The sequence below is a fragment of the Papio anubis genome, chromosome 17 (assembly GCF_008728515.1).
Source record: "Papio anubis isolate 15944 chromosome 17, Panubis1.0, whole genome shotgun sequence".
Lineage (NCBI taxonomy): Eukaryota > Metazoa > Chordata > Mammalia > Primates > Cercopithecidae > Papio > Papio anubis.
In genome coordinates this window covers 12,476,247-12,494,752 of record NC_044992.1, presented here as the reverse complement: position 1 = coordinate 12,494,752, position 18,506 = coordinate 12,476,247, and the positions used below count along the sequence as shown (strand labels likewise).

Here is an 18,506-nt window from a genome sequence, read left to right as displayed (position 1 = left end):
ATCATGCCCTTTTCAAGGAAGGGCCAGGTACTGTCTCCTCCCCTGCCCCCCTGGGGATGCATAACCAAGTGCTGTCATTATTTGTCAGGGCCTGTTTGCTCACTGGAACGTGAACTTTTTAAGGGCAGCAATCATGTCTTTTTATCTTTGAAAAGAGAAAGTTCTCAGTTCATGTTCATCAAGCTAGCCATGGGATGCTTTCCTCTCTTTTTCCTTCCCCTAAAATAATGGCAATTCAACCATGTGGCAAGCTGTGAAGCTCATCAGGCCCAGTATGACTGCCACCTCCATTCCTTCCCTGACTTGCACCCATTTTAGCAGCACAAAAAGAAAAAAAAAATGGCTGCTATGACTATAAAGAAGAGGAGGAGAAACACAGAAATTGTAAACTTCGAAATAGGATACAGTAGTCCCCCTTATCCATGGTTTTGCAGTTTCAGTTACCTGTGGTCAACGGTGGCCCAAAAATAGGTGCATACAGTTCAATAAAATATTTTCAGGCTGGGCATGGTGGCTCACGCTTGTAATCCCAGTACTTTTTGGGAGGCAAAGGCGGTAGATCACATAAAGTCAGGAGTTCGAAACCAGACTAGCCAGCATAGTGAAACCCCATCTCTACTAAAAATATAAAAATTAGCCAGGCGTGGTGGCACATGCCTGTAATCCCAGCTACTCGGGAGGCTGAGGCAGGAGAATCACTTGAACCTGGGAGGCGGAGGTTGCAGTGAGTCGAGATTGTGCCATTGCACTCCAGCCTGGGTGACCAACCGAGACTCCATCTCAAAAAAAAAAAAAAAAAAAATTGAGAGATACCACATTCACATAATTTTATTACAGTATATGCTTATAATTCTTCTATTTTATTACTAGTTATTGCTCATGTCTTACTGTGCCTAATGTATAAATTAAACTTTATCATAGGTATGTGTGTATAAGAAAAAATAACAGTATGTATAGGGTTCGGGACTATCAGCTGTTTCAGATATGCGCTGGGGGTCTTGGCACGTATCCCCCACGGATATGGGGGACCACTGTAACGTCAAAGACAGAGGAAGGGGGAAACAGAGTTGGGGAGCCTAAGACTCCTCACCCCGCCTTCGCAAGCTGCCACCTTCTGCTTGCTTGCGATGTTATGCTGGGGAAGCCTGGATTTCGTGTGATAATCCAGGCAGCCGTGGATGATTTACTTGGTACCAGCGCGATTCAGAAGCCAAATGAGAATGCTTAGAAATGGGGGCGGGGGCGTGGGAAACGACGAAATCCAAGAGGCCTCCAGCGCAGCAAACCCAGACACCCCCTGCACCGCACACCAGCCCACCAGGACGGCAGTGGTCCGCGCTTACCTGGTGCGCTCGGGCCCAGGCTGGAGGCCCAGGCCGGATGGAGAGAGCGCGGGGGCCGCGGGGCTGTCCAAGGGCTGCTCTGGCAGCGGCGAAGGCAGGGGCGCGGCCAGCTCGGCAGGCGGGGCGGGAGGCTGCATGGAGGGCGGGGCGCAGGACGCTTTCCGACCGGCCGAGGAGCCTCTTCGGGCCACCCAGTTTGTGTCCATGACTCTCACGCCCATGCTGGCGAGGGACACAAAGACACCGCTTACCCACGCGTGACAGATGACAGGTGACAGGCTCCCTCCCCCACATTCAAGCAGGTCCGCGTTGGGAGAAGAGCAGCGCAGCTTTAGCACCCCGGGGGCCCGGGAAGCGATGCATTGGGGGCTGTGCTCCCAGTGCCCTGGCTGCTCCCGGAGGCCAAGACACAGCCCTGGGCAGCCCGGGCCTGGCAAGAGCGGCCCCCTCACTGAGGCAAGGAGCAGGGCACAGTCGGCAGCGCTGGCGACCACAAGCTGTGCTTCAACCCTCTGCCAAAGCCAGCTTAGGATGATGGCCCGGCAAGCTCCCTGGGTGTAAACTGCCAGCCTTCCTCACAGCGGTATGTGGCCTAACTGGGGGGCAGGGACACTCCTCCCAAGTGCAAGACGAGGTGGGAGGGGCAGCGAAGGGGGGAGCGTGGAACTGACAGCAGGAGACATCTAAATATGCATCCTTCTTTTTGTAACTTGGAGTCTAGCCCCAGCTCCGCCACTGCTGGGACCCTGGCCAGGTCACACGTCTGCAGGCCACTCCCGCTTGTCCACACAGCAGGGAAGGGGCTGCTTGTGCCTATGGTCCCTCTGGGCTCTGATGCTATTTTAATGATGGGCACACAGCTTCAAATCAGTCGGCCAAGCAACCAGACGCGGCGCATTCACCCTCTGGTGGAACTCACTACGATGCATAGGTGGCTCAGTTGAAGAGACTGAGCATGGCCTCATAGCTACCAGAGGATACCATACCTTTGGATTTTCCTAAGGCTGCAGGGACAGAAACATACAGATATTAGTTTCAAAAAATCTAGGCCTTCCTTTGGACATAAGGGTTGTCTTTCTGCAAGGGGTCTCTCTCCACGGTCCAGGGTCTTGGGGTGGGATTTTATTGTGCTATAAAATTAATACGATTTAGTTGGTCTCTCTAAAGTTGGTCTCTCCTATTTGTGTAAGGGCAAGTCATACCCTACTATGCACACAGGTAAAGAGAGCAGTTGAAGAGTTGATATCGGTGTGGCATGGGGAAGAAAGAGGCAGAAGGGAGAAAGCAATTGGTAAAAGTATTCATCTGCTCACTATTTTTTTTTTTTTTAATTTTACTTATTTATGGCCGGGTGTGGTGGCTCACGCCTGTAATCCCAGCACTTTGGGAGGCCAACGCGGGTGGATCGTGAGGTCAGGAGATCGAGACCATTCTGGCTAACATGGTGAAACCCTATCTCTACTAAAAATACAAAAAATTAGCCGGGCGTGGTGGTGGGCGCCTGTAGTCCCAGCTATTCGGGAGGCTGAGGCGTGAACCCAGGAGGCAGAGCTTGCAATAAGTCGAGATCGCACCACTACACTACAGCCTGGGCAACAGAGCGAGACTCCATCTCAAAAAAAATTTATTTATTTATTTATTTATTTATTTATTTATTTATTTATTTGAGTTTCTCTCTTGTCACCCAGGCTGGAGTGCAGTTGCGCGACCTCCACTCACTGCAACCTCTGCCTCCTGGGTTCAAGCGATTCTCCTGCCTCAGTCTCCCAAGTAGCTGGGATGACAGGCACCCGCCACCACGCCCAGCTAATTTTTGTATTTTTAGTAGAGACGGGGTTTCACCATCTTGGCCAGGCTGGTCTCGAACTCCTGACCTCAGGTGATCCACTCGCCTCGGCCTCCCAAAGTGCTGGGATTACAGGTGTGATCCACCACGCCTGGCCTTATCCACTCCCTTCTAAGTTACACAGACTAGCAGGTGGTTAGTTCCCTTTCCTCTGGTCTAGGAGGTACTGCTGCTGTCATCCTCAGCCAAGGTTTCATTGACTAAGGTAAGGGCTCACATTTCTAGCATTAAGGGAGAGACAGACATTCATTCAGGGAGAAAACATACACTCCCAACGAGCATTTGTCTCTATCACGTATCTGCACAGAGGGATAGGTGTATGAGGGCTACGATGTGCTCACTCTCACCTCCTCCCTGCCAAATGGTCACCTACACTAGTCAGAAGCACAAAACTATTACACCATGAAGTCCTGCTCACCTAGAATGGTCATATTTACCTTGTAGAGGTGCAACAAGATTTAATAACAGCAAAAGTTCAAGTAAGGAGATCTGGTTGTAGCAGGTAGGATGGAGGGATTTAGGTGCTTTACGGAAATATGGGGAGTGATGCTGAAACCAAACACACAGTGGGATGAGGATGGCTTCCTGATTCCCTTCCTTTCTAGGACCACCTTCTCATGTCTAGTACCATTGCTGTTATTGCTCATCTCTGCTGGATGGCTTCAAGGAGGTACCAGGGATGGAGGGAAAGGGGAGGGATGTCTCTTTCCTGGACCCAATAGTTTCCAAAGTCATCTGGGGTCTGCGAACCTTCTACCAATAAACAAACACTTCCTATAGGATATCCAGAAATGCTTTTGGAGGCCACTTGAAACTCTGGGACAGAGTCTGGTTGCATCCCCTGGTATTTAAAGCAGGCTGCCGAGGATCAGTGAACTGTGGTCTGCAGACTTCAGAATGTATGGGAATGAAAACAACAAAGAGCTTAACATTCCTCTTGGGCAATGGAACTGATACCACTTAGTTGCAATGGTTGGTGAGGATTGCAGGCAAGTGAGATGTTTCACACGGTGACCAGCACAAAGAGCCCTAAAAATGTAAGTCCTACCCCATCTTCTCCTCCTTGCCCCTTTCTCTTCTACTTGTAAAAGGTTTTCCACCTGGTGAGAAGGTCTGGGTCAGAGTTGGTGGGGGGTACCTTCTATTTCCCCAACAGTACCTTGTAGCATCAGGAATCTCAGACATCAGCCTCCTTGGTGATCTTCTGGTTTACCAAGGGGAGGTGTCAGGTGGGCATGGGGTAGGTACTGGGCGAGACTTGCTAAATAACACTGGCAAAACTTCAGCAGCTGAGAAATATGAGTTCAACATGCTACTTCTCCTCTTGCAAAGAGGCTACAGTGCCATATGCAATCACGACTTTCCCAGCTGAAATGACTTTGTCATAAGAGGGAGCATCAGATGTTCACTGTGAATTCACATCAAATGTTCACTGACATTTTCAGATAGCAATATAAATCTTTACACAGTAAATCAATCACAAAGGTAGCAGCAACACTCTTGGAAGCCTAAAAGTGCATTTACCTTCCAAAGCAAGATGGTATATGTAAATGTTCAAATGTCTAGATAAAACTCAACCTGAAGACAGACATAATAAAATTGCTCAGTGTGCCGCCAAGAAGGAGAATCTACTCAAAGACGGGGGATCCCACCAAAAGGTTCTATCAGCAGTTCACAAGCTTCTGTTCATTGTCTTATTGCATAAAGAAACAGTAGCCAGAATCAAGGCACCGCTGCTGTTTCTTAAGAAAGGAGCAACACGGAAGTGGAATTAATAAAACACATCTGACTCCAGCAGACATCCCTGCATGGGTACCTAAGGACAGCCCAGATGGCAAAGATTTCCCATGCTTCTGCTGAAAACTGAGAACAATTTGCCTTTTCAATCCCTTTATAGTTGAATCAAGGTGGAAGCAAGAAGCCACAGGCCAGCAAGAATGTGAAGCACAAGGTTTAGAAATCAATAAGCAGGAGGCACAAGCCCTCCTTCCGGCTTTTCTGTGACTCCTGGTGGTAGGAGGTAGGGAGCCTACAGCATCTGGGGCATGGAACCTGAGATGATTTTCTCCACTGCTTCTTTTCTTCTTTTCTTTCTTCTTTTCTCTTCTTCTCTTCTTTCTTTTTCTTTCCTTCTCTTTTTTTTTTTTTTTTTTTTTGAGACAGGGTCTTGCTCTGTCGCCCAGGCTGGGGTGCAGTGGCATGATCATGGCTCACTGCAGCCCCAGCTTCTCGGGTTCAAGTGATCCTCTCATCTCAGCCTCCCGAGTAGCTTGGACTACAGGCACATGCCACCACGCCTGGCTAATTTTCGTAATTTTTTTAGCGATGAGTTTTCGCCATGTTACCCAGGCTGGACCACTGCTCTCTTTTAGAGTAAGACGACAAGGGGCAGGGAATCCAGAGTGGTCACCGCTCATCACTGGGATGCCTGGGGCATGAGTCAGGTGACAAGTCCTCACTTTGGCAAGGCAGTCCCACTGGAGAACCATCTTCCCTGCTTGCCAGCATCTTATATTTGCATAGGATTTATCATAATGCACACGTGGGTATTTTTCATGAGACAGTATCACGGAATAGGTTCTGGAATGACCTGGGTCTCTAGTCCCAGTTAACCATTCGCTGACTCGGTAGAGCTCTCTCTTCGTCCATAGAATGGAGCTAATACCTCCCTTCCTGTTTCCGGCATTTCCATGAAGACAGTTAATCAATTATTGAGTGCTGAGATATATTTAGCATGGCCTTGCACCATGACCTGGTGGCAGAAGCTGAGTGGTCGGTCATACAGTGGGTTGTAGCAGGGTCTAGCTAGCTAAGCCAATGGTGTTTCATGGTGCGGACAAGCTGGAGATTCAGAGAATCAGATGACAACTCGATGGAGGGAATATAAAGGCCTAGTATCTGGCTTGGGTTTTTTGGGTATAACGTGGTGACTCCACACCCTCTCCGGCTCAGGGCAGTAGGGCTTTGAAAGCAGAGAATTTGGGTATGAATCCTAGATTTTCCAACGACTAACTCTATAATACGGAGGAGTTCTATCAGATTATCCTCCGATCATCCTTTGTAAAATGGAATAATATGCTTCTCTTCTTTCGATTTGTTGTAAGGAGCCAATGAAACTGTGGCCATAAAGCCCTTAGCCCTGACTAAGAAATCAGTAAGATGTAGTGTCAGTGATAATGCTTTGTGCTTATAGGTACCAAGCACATATGACTTGTTTTTAAGAATCTCCTCAGAGAAAGAAACAGAATGAACACAAGTCTAAAATATGTTGATAAAGGGGGGAAGAGGACACTCTACTGATTCAGGCACAGCATGACAGAGATGCTGGGAAGACCCCATCTGGCTCATGTCACCCGGATTTATGGGGTTTCCCATCGGATTTCTGCCGTTCCTAACAGTGACCCTAAACATCAAAAGATGTTTGGGGTGAGTTCTCTGATAGAAATAGAGCAGGGAGGCCAGGCGCGGTGGCTCACACCTGTAATCCCAGCACTTTGGGAGGCCGAGGCGGGCAGATCACGAGGTCAGGAGATCGAGACCATCCTGGCTAACACGGTGAAACCCCGTCTCTACTAAAATATTAAAACATTACCGGTCGTGGTGGCGAGCCTGCAGCCCTGCGCTACTTGGGAGGCTGAGGCAGGAGAATGGCGGGAACCCGGGAGGCGGAGCTTGCAGTGAGCCGAGATTGCGCCACTGCACTCCAGTCTGGACTACAGTGTGAAACTCTGTCTCAAAAAAAAAAAAAAAAAAAGGAAAAGAAAAGAAAAAGAAATAGAACATGGAACAAAAAATGGGGACTGGAGGTTATTATCAGCCCCGTTTCCCTAGGTTTCTTAGTCTTGCAGGGCTCTGCTGAGTTGGATGAGCCAATTTGGGTTTCAGAATAGGGGATGCTAAAAGCCTACTTAGATGATTGCAGGCTTCAGGAACAAACAAAGAGGGGATGCCTGCAAACCCTTCTAAGTCTTACCGCCCAACCCAGGTCATTGGGGCAGTAAAGGAGGCAGGAGTTATCTTGTCTGTAAAGTTCTTTGGAAAACAAAATACACTAGGGCGCAGGAGGCTCAGCCCGGAATGGTCACAGCACTTCCTGCTTACACAGGGTTTTCTACCTCCTGGGGAGCCTCCTGCAACCGTCAGCTGTCCTTGGCTGTTAGGATATTTTGTGCTTTGTCCCTAAGCCCTTGGTGTTTGTATATTTCGTGCTTGTAGAATTAGCTCAGTTGCTCATGGTAAGGTGGAGACAGATAAAAACATTCAAGCACCTGAGGTGGCAAGGAAAAGGCTTGATCGGGACACCCTGTCAGTGGGCTCCGCCATGTTGCCACCTTAAAAACATGAGGATGTCACTAAAAAATCTGCTTCCTGTACTAAGAACAGCTAACAGGCCGGGCGTGGTGGCTCAAGCCTGTAATCCCAGCACTTTGGGAGGCCGAGACGGGTGGATCACGAGGTCAGGAGATCGAGACCATCCTGGCTAACACGGTGAAACCCCGTCTCTACTAAAAAATACAAAAAACTAGCGGGGCGAGGTGGCGGGCGCCTGTAGTCCCAGCTACTCGGGAGGCTGAGGCAGGAGAATGGCGTGAACCAGGGAGGCGGAGCTTGCAGTGAGCTGAGATCCAGCCACTGCACTCCAGCCTGGGCGACAGAGCGAGACTCTGTCTCAAAAAAAAAAAAAAAAAAAAGAACAGCTAACATTTACCATGTGCTGAGCTTTATTCTAAACACTTTGTAAGCACTATTTCATTTAATGCTCAGAATGACTCAAGTTGGTGCTTACCATGACTTCCCCATTTTGCATATGAAGAAACTGAGGCATTCAGAGTTGAGTAACCAGGAGTTGAACTCAGAGAGAGCCTGATTCTAATGCTCAGACTCTGCTTATAGGGTTATTATTTTCACACAGTGTAAGCAGGGACAAGTAGAAAGAGAAGAGCTATAAATGGCTCCTTGATGCTAGAGATGAAATGGCATGCTTCTTTTAAAGTCTACAACCTTGTAGACCACATAGGGAAAGGATCAGCCCCGGTACCAGTGGAACAACGGCTCAGGGTTCAAGAGGGAAGCAATGAAGTGATGTGTTGGTGAGGAGGTGCTCAGCGGTCAACTAGAGCAGCTAAGGGTAAACCGGTGGAAGATTGTGTCTGCTCACTTCTAAGCCCCATGAACTTAGAAAATGGGGTCATGCCTTTTACTCCAAATGAGGTCACCAGTATTGTGATGGGGAAAGCAAGGAAACCATGTAAGAAAAATGCCTTCCCAGGCACTCCATGATGGCAGCGTTCAGAATAAGCCTGTCTTTGTTGAGGAATTGAGGCAGGAGGGGAGCGTGGACAAATTCAGTTCCAGACATTGCAACCACCGTGTATGACATTCTATTGCGTCTCTGCCCACTAAAAGTTATGGGTTATGCTATTCGGGAGGCTGAGGTGGGAGGACCATTAAGTCCAGGAGTTTGAGACCAGCCTGGGTAACTGAGCAAGACTCTATCTCCGAAAAAAAAAAAAAAGCAAAAAGAGCTGTGGATCAGGATCTTCTGATTCACACTCCGAAGTCTAACCCTGGCCAGTATTCAGCCATTGACGCACCCTGGATGGAGACCTTATAAAAATTAAAGAGAAACAAAGATCTGCCCCAGCAAAAAAAAAAAAAAAAAAGGCGGAGTAGGGAGGAGGAGGAGAAGGAAGAAGAGGGGGGAAAAAAAAGGAGAAAAATAAGCCAAAAAAATATATAAAATTTGGAAGATCCCAGCTCCAAGAAGAATAGGTATCTATAGGTAGAATACACTTATCGCCAGGCAGAATTTTGCTGTGGATCATTCTAGCTGAGTTGTCTGGGGTTAGCAGAACAGACCTCTGAAGAACAGACATCTGCAGTGCTGTTTTTGACTCCCGGTCAGGAAGAATCCTAGCCAGAGGAGGTGTCAGCCAATATATGGCTGTGAAGTGTTCGAGTCTATAGAGATTTGGAAGGTTTTGGTTTTTGTTCTAGAGATCAGTGACATTTGGCAAAGGCTGGCCAAGAAAGAGGGGGCAGGGAAACCTGGTAGTTCTCCAGATACCCACAGAAGCTTCCCAAACACCCACTGTAGACACGCATATTCAGGGACTGTAAGATGAACTGTGGCAGGGAACCACAGGGTCAGCAGATGATGTCCTGGACAGTGAAGGTGAATGAAAAGGAGACTCAAAGTTCGTAAGACTTAGCCTGGCCTACACGCACCCAGTGAGGCCTGACTTCAGTATTTTCCAGCTTTTCTGGGAGTAAGCAGCAACCAAGTACCTTATCCTCTCTGGTACATGTAAAGGCCAAGTCCTCTGACAACACTTCCGACTTGCCCAGCATCCAACAATGTCTAACTCCAAGGGAGAAGGCTGATAAGGAGCCTGGACCAAAAACATCCCTCTCCATGTAGACAACCCTAACCCAAAATAGGAGTCACATTTTCCATATTCATACGCAGATGACTTTCTAGGTAAGTTTGTCTTATCATAGGTTCAGGCTCTGAACTAAAATTATTGCATTACTTATCCATGACACAATCTCTTTCAGGGAATTTTTTTTTTTTTTTTTTTTTTTTTTTTTTGAGACAGCATGTCACTATGTCACCCGTGTTGGAGTGCAGGGGCGCTATCACAGCTCTCTGCAGCTTCCAGTTCCCAGGCTCAAGGGATTCACCCGTCTCAGCCTTCTGAGTAGCTGGGACTATAGGTGCGTGCCACCACGCCTGGCTAATTTTTAAAAATTGTTTGTATAGGTCGGGCGTGGTGGCTCACGCCTGTAATCTCAGCACTTCAGGAGGCCGAGGAGGGTGGATCACGAGGTCAGGAGATCTCAGGAGCTCGAGACCATCCCGGCTAACACGGTGAAACCCCGTCTCTACTAAAAATACAAAAAATTAGCCGGGCGTGGCGGTGGGCGCCTGTAGTCCCAGCTACTCGGGAGGCTGAGGCAGGAGAATGGCGTGAACCTGGGAGGTGGAACTTGCAGTGAGCGGAGATCACGCCACTGCACTCCAGCCTGGGCGACAGAGCGAGACTCCGTCTCAAAAAAAAAAAAAAAATTGTTTATATAGATGATGTCTCGCTATGTTGCCCAGATTGGTCTTGAACTCCTGGCCTCAAGCAATCCTCCTGTCTCAGCCTCCTGTAGTGCTGGGATTACAGGTGTGAGTCATTGCACCTGGCCTCAGGGATTTTAATGTGGTGTTCATCTCTCCACCACAGGATTGACACAGGACGTCCAAGTCTGCAATTACAAAAACAAGTCCCTTGGGGCACTGGTGCAGTTTATCTCAGGTTTTGTGATCTGCTGAATTTGGGAAATGATGTATGCCGCAGCCCCCTGTAGAGGTCTGTGGCTTGTAACAGCATGTTAAAGATTCTAAGAAGTCATACACTAAAGAAACTGGCTTCAATGTGTTGATCAGGTGTTTCAGGAACTTATTAGACATCAGATTCCACCCTCCTCCCCACTCATAATATAACCAACCACCAGTGGAAACTGGTATACCATAAGGCACAGCTTGAATTATTCTAGAACTCTCTCAATCAAGGGTGCCTTTTCCAAATTACTGAACATCTAGATTAAAGTCCACCGGAGTGGGACAAGCCCTTTGCAGTGCAACTCTCAAGGACAGTCTGAGAATGGGCTACCCACTAAACAGAGCTCAAGGGAGGCTGCTGGCCCTGGTGTAAATATCCCATAGACCTTCTGGGTGGCTGTCAACTGGCTCTGGTAGAGAACGCCTGAGGATCAGACCACGCTGGAGCAAGTGTAATGGCTGTAGGTGCGTCGGGTTTCAGGCCTGCAAAGACGAGCTGTAGGCTGTTGGTCTTCTGAGAATCAAGGCCTGAGGTAGCTGGATCTCCATGGCAGATCGCCGGCCCATCGGGATCCAAGGAGGCTCTGATGGGGTCTGTGGGACAGCTTCACAGATGCTGTCAGGGCCTTGAGGTCAGGCGTTCTAGACCAGTCTGGCCAACATGGTGACCTCAAGTGATCCGCCCACCTGGGCCTCCCAAAGTGCAGTTTTAGGGTAGTTTGTTACATAAGAAAGATAGCCAGAACAAGCTTAAAAAAAAAAAAAAAGAAAAGAAAATCCTGCAACCCCGTCACCTGTCCCAAATCTCCCCATCTGATTTAAATGTCCTGGCCTGGAATAAGTATGTGATTCTAATGTGCTGGGATTGGGAACCACTGAATAATTTTGCCACTCTGAATAAAGAATTTGGCAATGGTACATTTTTTTATTATTATTATTTATCAAAACTTTCCTACTTTAGCCATTGAGTGTTGGTGTGATGTGTAGGATGTCCTAACTCCGCCAGCACTCTGAAGTATTAAATCACGCTATTGTTTTCTGTGCTTTTTAAACTCCTTCTTAGAAAGTTTTGGGTGCAGCCTGTGTTTTTAGTGTCTTTTTTGTTTGAGTTGTTTTATTGGTTTATAGAATAGTGAAATGTGTGTCTTAGGTCATTAGTCCTAAATAATAAATGAAAGTGACTCTACAGTCCCTTCTATGTCTCTGACAGTGCCAGACTTCCTGGTCAAATCAATTTGTTTTTTCTACCGCCTTCAAAAGAGTTTGCCAAAGCGTCTACACTCTCTTGCTGGTTGGTGAGGGAGCACCCATGGAGCCAGCATTGGGCTTTGGACTCTAAGCATTTATCAGATGCCTCCACTGGCTGCATCCCCAAATGAGCCTGGACAAACTGGGCCAGGACTGTTGAGGGACCCATGGAGAAGCCCAGAGGCAAGAACAGAAGCGACAGGCTGGGCGCAGTGGCTCACGCCTATAATCCCAGCACTCTGAGCAACACAATAGTGTGATTCAATTGGACCCCAAGCCCTGCTAAAGAAACCCAGCTTCCTGCATCATCTTGAATCAGACAGGCATCAGCACCAAAGCCCAGAGTTGTGAGGGGAGTAAGACGCTTTGTATGACATCTAGGACATAACAGCCATCAGCCTAGGAAAGTGTCACTGACACAGATGGGGAACTTACCATTTCTTTGCAATTTTACCCAGTTTTTCTGCCTCTAATTTTCTTTTTAAATAAGCATCTGCTTTACTGATATATAATTCATATATATATCTGTTTTTTTAACTTGGCCAAAAACCTTCAATAACATGAGCTTTAATTTGTCAGGGTTTCAATGAGCAGTGTGAAGACTTCAAAATGCATCTCATAGATTTCAAAAGATCAGAAATGGGGCCAATATAGAGAGCTGCCGTAATGTTACTAAGATAACACAGGGACTCAAGAGATGTAAATTTCTTTCCTCTCCCGCAAACACCCACAACTTTAGGTTTCTCTTTAAGGTCAGGTAAGAACTGTTCTTCTATAATTCACTACAGTTCCTTAAAACGTACGCACAGATGCTCTACCCCAGACAACTCAGGGAAAGCCACCCTAAACCGGTAAGACCTTCATTGAATTTAACTTTTTTTTTTTGGAGACAGAGTTTTGCTCTTGTTGCCCAGGCTATCACGCAATGGCACGATCTTGGCTCACTGAAACCTCCACCTCCCGGGTTCAAGCGATTTTCCTGCCTCAGCCTTCCGAGTAGCTGGGATTACAGGCATGTGCCATCATACCGGGCTAATTCTGTATTTTTAGTAGAGACGGGGTTTCTGCATGTTGTTCAGGCTGGTCTCGAACTCCTGACCTCAGGTGATCCACCCGCCTCGGCCTCCCAAAGTGCTGGGATTACAGGCGAGAGCCACCGCACCCGGCCTGAATTTAACATTTAATACACATTTTGAAACATATATTTTATTTTACGTGCAATAATAAATTATGTAATAAATTTCCTATACTCTTAAAGTAGATGGTGGCAGTTTCAACTTTAAATAAGAATAGTATACAGAATGGACGCATCATTTACAAAATTCTTAAGCAGGAGAGCTTGATCAGATATAAGGCATCTGCTTAAGATATTGCTCAAGTTTTTGCATCTGCCTGCAGATAGTGGGCCAGCGAACTCTGAGTACCGCAATGCACCTGCAGTGGTAACTCTCTCTTAGAGGCCATTTGGAGTGCACCCAGGAGGCACTGGAATCAGAACAGATCTGGCAGAGAGGATGGAGGAGGGATGGAGGGGCACACTTTGGATGTAGAAACACCTGGAATATCAGGAGTGCTGTATCACCCAGCCAGGACCAGAATTCACCCTCAAGAGCATCCCTTCAGCTTACAGAGATTTCACAAAGGACCTGAGTTAATAAGATTTAAAAACAAATTCCAATGCACTCTCCACTTTTCTCTGTCTCTCTCAGATTCTAAGTATATTCCTTTTTATAGATTAAAGAAATTTTTTCTGAGGCCAGGCACACAGTAGCTCACACTTGAGACCCCAGTACTTTGGGAGGCCGAGGCGCGAGGAACACCTGAGGTCAGGAGTTCGAGACCAGGCTGGCCAACATGGCAAAACCCCATCTCTACTAAAAATACAAAAATTGGCCAGGCATGGTGGCTCCTGCCTGTAATCCCAGCTATTCGGGAGGCTGAGGCATGAGAATTTTTACTTGAAACCAGGAGGCAAGGTTGCAGTGAGCCAAGATTGCACCACTGCACTCCAGCCTAGGTGACAGACAGAGACTCTCTTTTTTTTTTTCTTTTTCTTTTTTTTTTTTTTGAGATGGAGTCTTGTTCTGTTGCCCAGGCTGGAATGCAGTGGCACAATCTTGGCTCACTGCAACCTCTGCCTCCCAGGTTCATGTGATTCCCCTGCCTCAGCCTCCTGAGTGGCTGGGATTACAAATGCGCACCACCATGCCCGGCTAATTTTTGTATTTTTAGTAAAGACAGAGTTTCACCATGTTGGTCAGGCTGGTTTCGAACACCTGACCTTGTGATTCGCCTGCCTCGGCCTCCCAGTGCTGGGATTACAGGCATGAGCTACCGCGCCCAGCCGAGACTCTGTCTTAAAACAAAACAAAAAAGAATGAAATGTTTTCCTACTCATTTGAATTTCTAAGAATTTTCTTTTTTTTTCTTTCTCCACCATGTGGAGAACAATAAACACCAGCATAGAGCACACAAACAACTCCCACCTGCCACATACAAATGGTCTCTGATAGGTGAAGTAACAAAGAAGAAATATTGGCCATTGTGAAGGCTTTACCATCATCCCAGGAAACAAGCCTAGGTCTAGTCTGCCAACTTTAGTTCTCCAATACCAACTCCCATTCAGAAAGAAGCGGGGTGAAAAGTAAGATTCACACACCTCTAACAGTTCTTGGATTTTCAGCCTTCCCTCCTGTGCCCTTTAGGCCATGGACCTTTCAAGCACATCCTTCTGGCTGCTCAGTGGTCTGTCAGGAAAGGGGAAGGTTCTAGCTAGCTTACTTCCTATTATCTGCATTTCCGATACTCCCATTCAATGCTTTATGCTCTCATCTATCCTAAAGGAGCAGTTGCTAAATTTTATTTTACAGTAGTAATTTTTAATTTCTAACCAAAGTTTACTGAACTGACTTGCCTGACCCACACAATATCCTCCCTGTAAGAGGTATTCGTGGATGCCTGCAGCTTGCTGAACACGCTCATTAGTCCACGTCCTCTGGTTGCCATGGCTGAGCTGGTGCTTACCGTGAGTCAGCTGTGCTTGTTATGAAACCCGTTTATGCCCATCTTTCTTGCTATGGGAATCATTATGTAGTTCAATATTATATAAACTAATTTAACATGAGTGTGGACAGGGTTGTTCCTAGGCAAACTAAACTGAATGTACTTACAAGCCTCTTAATAACTGCATTGAAGTAGTTACGGATGTTAATAAGAAAAGATAGGAAAATATCTTAAAAACCTAGAAGGATTTTACACTCAGGCTGTTTCCAGTTTTAGGCTGAAACTGGGAATGTTAAACTACATTAAATGTATTGTTTATGCCAGGATGCTTCTGAAGAATGCAGATGAGCCGATTTATAATCAAAGTAAAGCCACTACAAATTCTGGAATTGATCTACATGTATACATTTTGATTCCAAATAAAGTGTGTATGTATTTTTTTTAATTCCCCTCAGTGACTATTTTTTCTTTCTTTTGATGAGAACTAATTCATACTGATCACAACCGTGTCAGCTAAGAAGGCTACCCTGACCTCTGGTCTAAAGGGAGGCAAGTCAAAGAAACTCATCCCAGACAGAACAGATACAGTTTAATTGCTACGAGTCACCTAAACTGCTGAGAGTCTGTGCAGCCTTCCCATAATTCTGTTTTTCTTATGTGTCACCCATCCACCCCTACCACCTCCCCCAATCCCCAGTGCTGAGAAAGAGACACCAGTTCATACCCATCCTTTTTGTAAAACTCCAGCATCATATTATCTGTGGCGACGCTGAGGGGCCGGCGGGCCTGCTCGGGCTGGCGCCGGTCAGCAGGGTCCATGTCTGGGGAGGGCATTGAGCTGTAGTTGGCATTATGGTTCACGTGGACTGGACTCCCATAATTGCCAGTAATGTTGAACTCTATCTCTGCGGGGAAGAAAGAATTGGTACACGTGAACTCTTGGTCTGCCACACCCTTCCTGGGCAGGGAAGGAATGAGTCCAGACACCCACTCCCTCATATGTCATCCCTAGAAAATTTCATCCCATGGTTCCACATATTAATTCACCTTATTAACATAATGCATCACATTAACAGGCCAAAAAGGGGAACACGTGATCACCTATATAGGCATTTAATAAAGCAATGTCAATTTGTGATTAAAAAAAAAAAAAAACTTTGTAAAAACAGAAACAGATGGATACTTTCTGAAATATATGAAATCATCTTTCTAAAACCTTGTGCTTAGGACTGAAAGCTGACAGCTGTCCTAATCAAATCAGGAGAAATGGCAATGCCCACTATCACTACCATTACTTAACACCATTTGAGAAACGCTAGCCAATGGAATTAGTCAAGAAAATAAAATAAGAGGCAATATTAATATTTATAGATGATACTGCCTTTCTGGAAAACCATACAGAATAAATTCAAGATATTAGAAATAGAGATTTCATTAAAGTTGTTTTTAGGCTGTCAAAGAGATACACAGAAGTACTCATCCCATCCTTTCCTAGTCAATGAGAACAAATTAGCTCTGCACAATTCTGCCTGTCTGCAGTGGTAATGAATTAACTCAGCCACAGAACCTATAGGATTATTGTCTTGACTCCTATCTCCTTTATTTCTTTATCTTGATTTCCCACACCCACCCAACTCTGTTATCAAAGCAACTTTTAGGGAGTTGGCAATTCAGACCTTAAAACACATGAAGCAAAAGCAAGACAATCAAAATTCTTCAATGTTAGAACAGCATTAATTGATTACCTCTAATGGGCAGAGCATAGAATTACTGACATATCATCCCCACGTGCCTTAACAGCTGTTGCGACACAGCAAAAAGCATTCTCTTAATGTCTACCAAACATAAGGTACAGAACGAATTATTATTTTTTTAAGCAGATGCCGAATTTAGTGTAACAACTGCTATCTCTTCAAAGCTGTCACCACTAAGAGTCATCTACTTATGGAGTGAGGCTTCTGTGGCTCAGAACATCTCTGAAACTCCCTCTTAGGACGCTGCCTTCAGAGCCTAATTTTGAAGCAGGAATAAAAGAAAGAATCTCATTGCCTTTGAGATTGAACCCCACCTTCACATGCTGAGGGACAACTCAAAGGGCACAACCTAGGGTAGCAAAAGGGGGGTCTGTAAGGCACTCAGGTGATCTGTAAGTCCTGAATAAAAGTCCCCATCCATCTCAGGACCCTGTCTCCCTCTGCATCTACAAAGTGAAGGATTTGGGTCACAGGATCTCTCTTTCCTCCCTGCACCAGCATTCTAAGATTTGTAGATTTGAAGAAACCGTGGTATGGATATTAGACCAGTAAAATCCTTGGACCTGGTTAGTACAGGCAGTGGACACCTTCAGGCCGGAGTGTCCCTTGAAATAGAGATAACAGGCTGGGTGCGGTGGCTCACTCCTGTAATCCCGGCACTTTGGGAGGCCAAGGCACGTGGATCACCTGAGGTCAGGAGTTCAAGACCAGCCTGAGTGACATGGAGAAACCCTGTCTCTACTAAAAATACAAAAAAAATTAGCTGGGCATGGTGGCGGACACCTGTAGTCCCAGTTACTTGGGAGGCTGAGGCAGGAGAATGGCATGAACCTGGGAGGCAGAGCGTGCAGTGAGCCAAGATCGTGCCACTGCACTCCAGCCTGGGTGACAGAGCAAGGGTCCGTCTCAAAACAACAACAACAACAATAACAACAAAAAACAAACCAAAACAAAAAAAAAATTAGTCGGGCGTGGTGGCGCATGCCTGTAATCCCAGCTGCTCAGGAGGAGTGAGGCAGGAGAACTGCTTGAACCTGGGAGGTAGAGGTTGCGATGAGCTGAGATCGCACCATTGCACTCCAGCCTGGGGGACAAGAGCAGAACTCTGTCTCAAAAAAAAATAGAGATCACAGAATAGGAAGCTGCCATGACTGTACCCTGATATGTGTGTGCCTTTGTGTGTGTGCGTGTGTGTGTGTGTGTGTGTGTGTTTATAGGGGAATCAAAAAAAAAAAAAAAAGTCTGTGGGCAGTGGTACTTGGCTTCAAAGGCTCAGAACCTGCAGTGATATTCCTGTTGTCTGCCTCTTGCCCCTATACCTAGGTGCTGTCACCTACCCCCAGGGAAGAACCAGTCCGCATGCTGGATGATAGGTTCGATGATCCCAACAATTTGCAGCGACACTGTGGTCATCATCTCTGTAATGTTCCTGTAAACAGAGAGCAGAGGCAGAGAGGGTGGAGTTAGCAGCTGAGGCAGGATTTGAGGCCCAAGGTCCTCTGGCTGCAGAGCCCAGGAAGGGGCCCTGGACTGGAACCCTGCAGGCGGAGGTTTGAGAGCAGACTTTCTCTTGGGAGGGACACTTCACCTTTCTGAACTTCTCTTTTTCCATCTGCAGAATGGGGATAACCCCAGGGCACACGAACAAAACCTACACAGCCACTTTCAACGTGAGGTGTGATTCTCCTCCCTGCCATCCCTGTGATTCTCACCCTCTTTCCAACTCTCCTGTCTCTGGAGACAGCTCTCTATCCCTCCAAATCCTGAGGCTGGGATATGTCCTCTTATGACACAGTGTAAGAGCTTGCGTGGCCTGTGTCACCGTGTCCTACGCCCTCCTTCCCCCTCATCCCAATGCTGACTTAATTAGCTCAGGGAAGACCCTGACTCCAGACTTGGAGCTCTTGGACTATCAACAAAAAGAAAGATCTGCAGAATTCTGTGCCTCTTCCTCAGCCTAAAAGAGGAGCAGGCCAACACAG

The 18,506-nt window shown here is 46.7% G+C and overlaps 1 protein-coding gene across 5 annotated transcripts in view; it reads right to left on the bottom strand.

The window, feature by feature from the left end:
* The window catches only part of ARHGAP44 (Rho GTPase activating protein 44), a 202,171-nt gene that overhangs the window by 15,901 nt on the left and 167,764 nt on the right, over nt 1-18,506 (bottom strand). For 3 of the 5 annotated variants that reach the window (XM_009189705.4, XM_003912367.5, XM_017950354.3), the window contains 3 exons: nt 17,862-17,953; nt 15,495-15,675; nt 1,344-1,565 (listed from right to left, as the gene is read on the bottom strand). In XM_009189705.4, coding sequence (XP_009187969.1) covers nt 1,344-1,565; nt 15,495-15,675; nt 17,862-17,953 — 495 coding nt within the window. Of the gene's footprint in view, nt 1-1,343; nt 1,566-2,329; nt 2,348-15,494; nt 15,676-17,861; nt 17,954-18,506 lie in introns of all 5 variants that reach the window. The other 2 variants (XM_009189704.4, XM_003912366.5) reach the window with 1 other exon arrangement.